We start from the raw sequence: 10,569 nt of genomic DNA, 5'->3' as shown, positions 1-10,569 counted from the left end.
ATTACAGTACATATAAGATGCAATACTCCATTTAACTTTCCGGTATAGTTAATAAGTAAATGAGGGGAACAAATGTTCTGTTTAAAAAAAAAAAAACAATAGTTGGAAGGAACATTAATGTGTGTACACAGTATGTGTAACCAGCCGACCTAAATTCATAAAATCCACACATTTAAAAAAATATATTTTCTAATCCTCATAAATCAGAAGCAGTGTCTGAATACGATGTTTCAGTTGTCTCCGTACTATAAAGTCATTGTAGGGAAAAACCTCTCCCACTGGTGATCTCTTATAAAAAAGTAAATAATGATTTAAAGTTTAAAATATATAACAAAGTAAATGGCACGAGTGTCCACAGTTAGATTTCTAGGAGTATGGTTGGATACCAAATTAACATGGAAAGGACATATAGATAAGATAGTGAGTAAATGTAAAAGAGTTTTGTAATGAAATGTATGGCAGGACAGGAGTAAGGAGCAGATAGAGGAGCATTACAAAAAGTATACATAATGATAAGATCTGTGTTAAGCTTGGAACATATTCTGCAAGAACAAAGACATTTGTTTGTTTTCTCGAGGTGGCAAGAACAAGAACAAAGTTCGCTATGGCCAGTACGTCATACTTCACGAGAAAAGCAGGTGCCGATCATCTGCGTTTCTCCGCATTAACCACGCCCACTTTAAATGTCTGACCAATCACACAATAGTTCTCAGACACCCGCAAGAAAAAAGTTCTGCTCAGGCGATGTGTCGAGAACAAGCTGCGAGAACTCTCAAACCAGGGCTGTGAGAACAAACTGACGTCATATTGTTCTCGCAGCCCTGGGAGCGAGAACTTTTTTCTCTATTCTTGCGGAGTATGTTGCAGCCTTAAGTGTCACAACCGCACAGCCACCACCTTCAGACCAGAATTCACAATCACCTAAATTCTGGACACCTGTGCACCATCACCAGTGCCCTACATAAACACTCCTCATCCCTTCACTCCTCGTCTGGTCTTGCACCGATCAGCACTACTACAACCGGTGACTTACCTGAAGCCTACCTGCTTGGCTTCATCTTCATCCTTGTCTTTGTCATCCCCATCATCATCCTTGTGGTCACGGTCATCTGTCTTCACAAAGAAAAGTCTGTTATCATTGTGTTACCTGTCTACAAGTCGAGATTCACTTTTGAGTTGAACCTGTGTCCGTTACCTCAGTTTAATAAACACTGCACTCTGCACTAACCCTCTGTGTCCTCGTCTGTGTCTGACAGTTAGACTATGGATGCATGGCATATAGCTTAGCTGTGAAGTCTCATTTAGTGAAACTAGACAGAATTCAGGCGCTGGCATTGAGAATCTGCTGCGGGAAAAATATCCATCAACTCCAAATTCATCACTGCAGGTAGAAGTAAATTAAATGCCTTCTGATTTTAGAAGACAACAGCTAATGGCAGTTTAGTAGATGAACGTTAAAAGTCAGGACAAAGTGCATCCAAGTAAGACATTAAAGATGTGTTGGAACAAAGATTGAATAAAAATAAGAGCTTTGGTTGGGTAGTTGAAGGAAAGATTAATGAGCTGGGTCTAAACGAGTAAAAATGTGCATCAAGTGATGTATCCACAAATTACTTTATGGATTCTTCCTCATCCAAATGTAGATCTAACATTACTGATGATAAGACAGAAAGAAGGAAGTAATGAAATGAACGTAATGAGAGAAAAGGAATATATAGGGCTTAAATATGGTAATAATACACAAACTATACACAGATGCCACCAAAAACTCAAATGAAGGCCAAGTAGAAGTGGCAGTCAATATCCCAAAGTTACTGATAACACAAAAGGCTATAATAACTGATCAGTAGTCAGTTTACACAGGTGAACTGATGGCTATTCTGTTAGCGGGACAATTGATTAATAAAGAGAAATTCATAATGCGTCATGTGCTCAGATTCATGTTCAGCGTTGATCATTAATCAAAAATCAGAATCAAGACCAAATCTAGTCATGTAAATCCTTCAAAATATCTTTGTTTTACAGCAAAGTATAGAAGTATCAGCCCACTTTCACCCAAAATTAATCATTAGCCCATGATTTACTCACCCTCAAGTCATCCTAGGGCAGGTGTATGACATTTTTCTTTCAGATGAGTACAATCAGAGTAAAATTAAAAAATGCCCTGACTAATTCAAGGAGCCGTGATGAATATCCTTTATAGGCCATATCTACTTTAGCCAACATCCACAATGGCTTACGCGGCTCTCAGGAAGTCCAAGCCAGCTATAATGGGAAGCACCAAGCGGGCATCCTATATCATATAAGTATCTAACCCTGCATACTTTATCATGCCACTGTTTTCTGGTTAACAGCCCGGTGAACTTTTCCAACAGCCATGATGGATCTTTGAGGGCAAACTGGGGTGTCAGATGAAGCATTGTATAGTGTAAGTACTGGTTAATGTCTCATCCTCTGTCAGACTTCCACTTGAGGCAGAGGGCCCGGTATTCATAGGCAAAATCTTTCAGGTGTTGATGTGGCTATGAGCCAGACACCTCAGCCTTATCCAACCTTATCCAACTTCCCCAGTGATCTTTGGAAATACACTCATCTATGTCTGCTGCTAAGTCAGCATCCACTGCCTCACGGAAACTTGTTTCCCGATTAAGGGAACTTTCTATAGACTGTTTAAAATCATGCTTAACTGATTGTCATTTTATTTCTGACGTTCATTTTCAATAGCTTTTGCTTTGGTATAATAACATCTTTTGAAATGATTCTGGTCAGATGAAGTCTGAGCATTACAATTTCTGCAATTAAGATGAAATAAACCACATAATTTGGGACAGCTTTTTACCATTACTTCGTCTCCTGTTTTCAGTTCTTGGCTTTCTCAGGCAAACTCTTGGGCTAATAGAAGACAAAGATTAAAAAAGATTTTCAAAAAAAAAAAAAAGGTAGGCTAATTGCGCCTTTTATCTTACAATTCTGACTTTTTTCTCTCTCTCAGAATTGCAAGATTTATTCACACTTATGTGTTAAAAAGGTGGGAATTGCGAGATAAAAGTTGTAATAATTGTGATATTTTTCTGACACAAACACCCCATGTTGCTTCAGAAGACCTTAATTAACCCCCTGGAGTTGTGTGGAGCAGTTATATGGTGGATAGATGCACTTTTATAGACTTCAAAAATAACCCAACAATTCACTGCCTTTATAAAGCTTGGAAGAGCCAGGACATGTTTAATATAACTCTAATTGTATTCATCTGAAAGAAGAATGTCATATACACCTAGGATGACTTGAGTTTGAGTAAATCATGGGCCAATTTTAATTTTTTGGTTGAACTAAACCTTTAAATACGTAACAAAGTTACATTACGTTACTCCCCAACCCTGAGTATAACAAAATAGATATTCTGACATGGAGATTCGAATCAACCTCAGTTTAAAAATAATCTTTATATTATTATATTATATTTAACTAAAATAATTGCCCTCTTATTTTCTCTAACATTATTAAATGTATGTGCCATGTTTAATGTCATTCTTATATACTTACATTCATCTTGCCCCCTTTTTTGTGAACTAGCCTACAGTCCATGAGCAGACAGCATGAATAGATGCATATTAATTACTTTATTAAATGTAGTATTCTTACATTTGCTGTATCCTTGCATATTGTATTTGAACCACAGCACTGGAAGAAATTTATTCAGAAGAAAACGATGTCCAGACCACTTCTCATTAAAACAACACGTTGCTGGCGTCGTCACGTGGTTAATAATACTTTCATATGGCGTTATGGTACTTGATTAAGGAATTTTGAAATATATATATATTATTGAAATTCCTCTTTAGTATTTTATATTAGTGCGTCTGTTATAAAGTCTCAAAATTATAGGTTTAAATAATTATATTTTGTGCCAATTTAAATGGGATTTGGCTTTCTGTGCTAGGGCGCCATCTGGAGGAAAACGACATTTCTAGCGGTTGTTATTCTGTTTTGTGTGTCGAAAATTTACATCGTTACGAACAAATGGCGCCCACTGCTAAGTTTTCACTGCCCAGCAGGGAACAGAGAAACATGAGGTTTGGATTAGTGTCGTTAGACATTTTAACCGACATTCTGTCCAACCTCAACAAGAGAAACAAATCCAACTTGGAGAATGTATCAGATCTGTGTGGATGTCTCAAAGAAAGGAGAATAGTGGGTGAGTGTCTGCATCAAATTAGCACACTAACTTTCAGACCCTTAATAAAAAGTACTATAAAGGTACCATGGTAATATAGAGATAGTATCAGATGACAAAATGGCAAGTTAACGTATGTCATGTGATGCACTCTGTATGTTACTGAATAATTAATATATTTATAAACAATGTTCTTAACTTGATTTAGTGGGTCTATCGATATATCGGCCTGTAGAGTGTATCTATTAAAAATCGGCATCGTCCGATAAGTGTTATTGTAATCAGATTATTGCCAGAAGAGGGACTTTTATTTTGCATTCAGGGCATTCTGTCTGTCCGTCAAACACTGAAGAGATTTTGTAAATCGCTTCAAATAATTCTTCCATCCGTTAAAATTGGTAAATCTTTAACAATTTACATCTGTGGGTAAAGTGTTTACCTAAAACAATCAAATTTGTTTTTTCAAAAATTCTAAGTCAAGAAACACTCCAACTTCATATTTAAAGGGATCGCGCTATTTTAAGATTGTATCCAACTCTGAAATGAAAGCCTTGAAACGCATGTACAAATTCAGATTGAAAAAAAATATGTTCCACTCATAGACTGTAAAAAAATTTCTACTGTTTCAAAAAATTTCTCACAAAATCCACATGAATTGTTTCCCAATTATCCCCCCCCCCCCCATTTAAATGTAAAAAGCAATTTGCTGGATAAATGTCAAATTCAACAAACTTTCTGAAGCTTAGAGATGTGTGTTCATTTAGCAACACCCCTATTTTATTAAACCTTTATGCATCTTTATGGAAATTTTTGTCTTTTTCAATTTAGTTTTTCTTTCTTTCTTTATTTCACCCCATTTCCTTTACTAAATCTATTTTCTACTAGTACACAACATATTTAACTCTTAAGACACTAAGGAGAAAAAAATATCCCCATTAAAACCCCAATTTTCAATTACAGGGCCATTTAACTATAAAATGATGCCATCTTTATTAGTAGGCTTTAATTTTGGTGGCAAGGCTTCACAATTAATTTTTTTTACATATTTTTAACCAGATTTTTCTCAGGTTTGGCCTATAAAGAAAAATACTCACTTTATCCCTGTTTTCTGCTTCTGTATATTATAAAGCAATTTGTATAAATTATGCAGCTATACTTGTGTAGGTGTGTTGGTATGGATGTCTAAGTGTAGTTTCTGTAATAAAAAAAGGTGTTTCTTTGCATGTAATATTTGAGAGGTTTTTTTTGAGCAATTTTTTTGAGATAACATTAAATTTGGAAGACAATTATTTTCATAAACCTAAAAATCTATAACTTTTTTTTGTTTAACCTTTTTTTTTTTTTTTTACTTCAACAAAAAAATTGGCCAAAGGTCTTCTTTTTAAAGGAGTCCAAACCTAATTCTGTGCTCCAAATCTTCAGATTTGTATGACTCCTCTAAGGACGTCATAGTAACTTTAAATTGATACACAAGAGTTAAGATGGTTATTGTTTCTGTATAAATAAAATGATGAGCTGTTTTTTCTAAGTAGGCTATTGTTAGGCAGTTATTTTCATTTAAAGAATTTAGATAGTAGATGCCAGATTTAAGATATTACCTGAAGTGTTTTGAAGCGAAATTTAACAAATACTCTTGTGTTTACATAGAAGCATGTATATTAACATACATGTTCATATAGTATTGCATTATAACACCATGTTCAAAACATACTATTACATTGATACTTTTTTGTTAACCCTCAGAGTGTGTATTTCTTCTTTGTGATGAGCTGGGACTGAACCCTGTGGTTGGATATCAGGCCATCGAAATACTGGAAAGGTAATTTAAAGGATCACAAATGAACATTTTTCACCATACATCTGTTTAAAACACCTTCACTTTGTCATGCTCTAGGTTTACAGCCAAATATATTGAAGATCTAATCCATAGTCAGAAAGGTCGACCGATGCAAGGTGTTTCAACTGAGGACACCGGGAACTACGAGGATCTCATCTTCCAAACACTCAAGAAGAAGCTCTTTCTCTTCATCCTCTCAAGCGTTCAGATAGCCAGCAAACTGGACCTGTACTCGAATGTATGTTTAGTTCATAAATGACAGCAAAACAAAGATTCCATGTGTTATGCTGTAATTTGCTCTATTTGTATTTATCTAGGTGGTGAACAATGACATTGCGGTGAGATTTCTGCATGCAGCCAATTACCCTTCCTCCAAAGAGCAACTCTTGGACTCTGAGATTCTTATTTTAAAAACTCTCAACTTTAATTTGAATGTCCCAAATCCTGTAACATACGTGGAGACCCTTTTGGAAGTGCTGGGTAAGATTATTTCTGGTGTTTTTCTGTGGTCGAAGCTATACATTTAACACCAATAATCTAAAACATTGTGTTTTGTGCTTTCACACAGGCCATAATAATCGAACAGTCCCCGTGGCACAGCTGCATCACCTGTGTGTGCATGTACTGCAGTTTATTTACCTGCAGAGGGAGACAATCTACAACTCATTGCTCATTTCTGCCACCGGATGCCCCAGTCCTACTCGTGAGCAAAGGTACGGGATATCCCCTGTATTTTCTGCTGTTTTTCCTCCATTGACTCTCTCTACTCTTAAAGGATGTTCTTAAAGGTAAAGAAAGAGAAAACTATAAATATGCCATTTCTATGGCCTATTTCATTAACCTGGTTTCAGTGACTACTCATATAAGTTTGAGTTGAATTTGAGCAGTGTTTTGGTAACTTACTCTAACCTGGTCTTGAGTAGGTTTAATATGGGCTAGAGATCGCAAACCAAAACTGGATTAATTATCTTTGACTAAAGTGACACTTATTTGACACATTAAAATCACTCCCCTGTATCTCTTGCTCAAAATTAAATAATTATTTCAACCAAAAATTACAATTATGTCATAATATACTCACCCTCACAGACATAACTACCACTTTGACTCATATATCAAAAGTTTATAAAGAGACCACAAAACAAATCCATATGAATCCAGAGGTTTAGTCTACATTTTTTAAAGAGACATCACTTTGAAGATGAATTTAGGATTTTATTCACATATAAACATTGTTCAGCGAACATAAACTGAAGCTCGTTGTTTCTTGCTGAAGCTCAAACGTGCTGCGTAACATGATAATGAACCTCATTGGTTCTGGCACGCCAAGCAAAATTGCTTGAGCTTCCGTTTACCGCAACTGTCGAAAGAGTTGAATGTTTATATGACATTAAAAGCCTAAATTAAATCGGTTCAAGATGCTATTGTTACCTTGTTGTAAAGTGATTCACTTGCATTAATTGAATTAGATATTTTCTTTTATCGTAAACATTAAAGGCACTAGCTGTGCTTTTCTTGCCTTGTAAATGGGTTAAATTAAATTCATGATATTACACTCTCTTATTCTTCACCAGAGTGACATGCTCTCTCATGAAAAGTGAATCAAGCGGACGCTCTTCATGTTTCGTGTGATTGGCTGTTCTCTGCACGTCACACTTAAAGGGGGGGTGAAATGCTGTTTCATGCATACTGAGCTTTTTACACTGTTAAAGACCCATCCTAAACATAGACAAAGTTTCAAAAACTAATGTTGGACGTTTGATGGAGTATTTCTGTGTCAAAAATACTCCTTCCGGTTTCTCACACGTTTCGGCGAGTTTTTTTCGAGTATGGGTCGACTTGACGTTAATAGAGCGGAAGGTCCTTGTATGGGCCGTACGGGCTCTTCTCCCGGTAGGGTGCGCGCGCGCGGAACTAGAGCGAGAGAGAGGATATGCACGCCCATAAACACTCTGCGCCGCACTCCACTTTATTCCTATGGTTGACGTCGAGCGACTTCAACGCTTCAGCACAGCATTCTGGGAAGGCAGCACTGCATTTGAACCGATTTGAACGCAGAAATGGCGGGAAGCTTCACAACATCGCTTCAGTCGCATCGCAAACGTGGATCTTCATCGTTCACTGCTGTCAGGACTTTACCAAATCATACCAAAGAAGTGTGTTTTTGACGGAGCGGTCCCAGCGATAAAGGTTCGGTCCTGCTTTGGAAGCAGCCGGTGAGTTAAACTGCTTCAAATGTCTGTGCTGTTGGCTCGTCGCGTGAGTAAACATCAGTAAACGACACGATCGCGTGCTTCGTCATTCAAATGCGCTAACGGACTCCATTGCTGTTCTCTGTATAACGTTACACTAGTCTGACTCTGACGTGCAAAACCGTTTTGCTTGCTACTGCTAAGGTTTAATCACATACAATAGTCCATAAACCGAATCATGTCCTCATAATCTGAGTAAAGACACACAAATGTTGACAGGCCACTAAATACAGTCCATACCACAGAGACGGACGTCCTGCTGTTGCTGTTTCTCCTGTTCAATTTATTTCAGCCTCCGAATGATTCTGGATCATATATCTATTAGCTGAGCTCGATAGCCATGAGTTTCTCCACGCTTGAAGACGTCACCGCTTTGCGCTCGTCATTCTTTAGCTCCGCCCACACGATACGCCTCCAGGCACTCGTTTTTTTCCGGAAAGACTCGGTACAGCCCATATTTCTTTTATAAATATAATAAAACTAAAGACTTTTCGGATATGAAGGATGCAATACTACTCTATAGGTACTCAAGATTGACATGAGATTGACTGAAACTGAGTGTTTCACCCCCCCTTTAAAGGTGCACATGATTAGTTTATCATAAACTGATTCAAACCCTGGCTGTGTCTGAAATCACCCTTTTATTCACTATTTAAGGGGACACCCATTTGTAGTGGTGTCTGAAACTATTGTAGACATTATCAAGTGCACTCACTCAATCTCATAATGCACCACAATAACGATTGTACAACTAATGTATGCTCAACTGCTAAAATACCCAAAATGCACTGAGTTTTGCAAATTAATTCTCACATCTTGTCAGAAGATGGATCCCGCATGCAGCTGAATCATTCAACCATCAATTTTCCAAACCGCTGGTCCAATGTGGGTAGGTTACAGAGTAATAATATCATACAAGCATCAATACCTTTTTAATGGATTATTAATAATTTGATTAAGCTTTAAAAATAGTTTCCATAACAGAGTTCAACATCTTTTTATTTATACTAGAGCTGCAAGTTTGCTGTCTCAAACGATTATTAAACAGCGATTACAAACCATACAAAAGCTGCCGCACTCGGTGTCCGAATTCACTCACTCGTTTTCGTTCACTCTTTCAAGTGGACTATAGTAGTTTAGTAATATAGGAGCTAGTGATTGAGGGTATAGGGCGCGATTTCGAACACAGCTCCGGAGTTGATAGAGAGTTAGTATATAGCAAGTGCTGTGATGTGAACCATGCAGCTGAACGTGATCGAAACACTATATAATACTTTATATAATAACATGCTTAAAACCTCTTAAAACACCAAATAGCATTGCCCCGCCAACTGCCCACAACTCATGGTGGGGTGTTATGGTCTCGCATTACCTTCAGGAAATGTAAATCTAGTTAATATATTTGCTGTTTGGTGGTGCATGAATTACACACTTCACCTTCAACAAAGTCATTACTCATTCTGAGGTAAAGTCACACCGCTTGTTGGTGGAACCTGCCATGGCCTGGGGAAATATGACGTATATCTTGTGTTTGTAACAGAGCCAAGTTTGTGTCGGTGACAGAGGACTTCATGCTTCTGGGAGTCGGAGTCATTGCGGTGGCCGCCTTCATTCATCATATCTCAACATGGGAAAAGGTACAGAACCGCTCCTGAATCTACATCATGAGTCAGTCCGTCAGCTCTGAAGTGTATTTTAAATATCTGTCACTTTCAATCTCAAAGGATTCTAGTGTGTTTGGTTCATGTGCGCTGCAGGTAGTGGAGGAGCTGACAGGGATAACAGGGATTTCAGGCCAGAGTATCGTGGACTTTGCACATGTCACACTGATGCACATCACCAAGACCAAATCCATGTGACACTTGAAGTCAGAAATATGAAGTGTGAGGAGCAGATTACAGCTAGAGTACAGATATAAGAAGACGGGTGATGGTAACTGCACACAGCTGGAACAATATTACTTTCGATTTTGATTTCTCTCACAAAAAAAGGAACAATGTAAAGATTAAATATTGAAATAAAAGATTAACTTGCCATTCACATTTTTATTATGCAACGTTTTCTAAAATAAATTAATATATGAGACTTGCATCGTATAGCAGATGATGCTAACAGTGTGACACAATATTTTCATAGCTAAATTATATTTAGATTTTATTATGGCATTAATTTGCTATCTAGTAAAATAAGCCATGGACAAAAAATAGAAATTGTGTGGATGGTGAAATTGGCAGGGACATACTTCTTCCCGGTCTCCTGTTTTAGTCTTCATTTATTCACAAGACCTCAGGGCAAGACTGAACACT

General features: G+C 37.3%; 1 protein-coding gene across 3 annotated transcripts; it reads left to right on the top strand.

Moving 5' to 3' along the window:
• The first annotated feature begins 3,960 nt into the window (after positions 1–3,960).
• Positions 3,961–10,292, top strand: cntd1 (cyclin N-terminal domain containing 1). Of its 3 annotated transcripts, none has more exons than XM_067430065.1 (7): positions 3,961–4,195; positions 5,918–5,993; positions 6,069–6,249; positions 6,329–6,491; positions 6,580–6,724; positions 9,804–9,900; positions 9,996–10,292. In XM_067430065.1, the coding sequence occupies exons 1-7, from the start codon at positions 4,021–4,023 to the stop codon at positions 10,179–10,181; spliced, it is 1,023 nt and encodes a 340-aa protein (XP_067286166.1). In that variant the 5' UTR covers positions 3,961–4,020; the 3' UTR covers positions 10,182–10,292. The 3 variants fall into 3 exon arrangements, with proteins under 3 accessions (XP_067286166.1, XP_067286168.1, XP_067286167.1); XM_067430067.1 differs by having other exon boundaries at positions 10,021–10,252; XM_067430066.1 differs by having other exon boundaries at positions 9,988–10,252.
• Positions 10,293–10,569: the final 277 nt, after the last annotated feature.

This window comes from Pseudorasbora parva, chromosome 21 (genome assembly GCF_024679245.1).
Source record: "Pseudorasbora parva isolate DD20220531a chromosome 21, ASM2467924v1, whole genome shotgun sequence".
NCBI lineage: Eukaryota > Metazoa > Chordata > Actinopteri > Cypriniformes > Gobionidae > Pseudorasbora > Pseudorasbora parva.
This window is presented reverse-complemented; position numbering and strand designations above follow the sequence as displayed.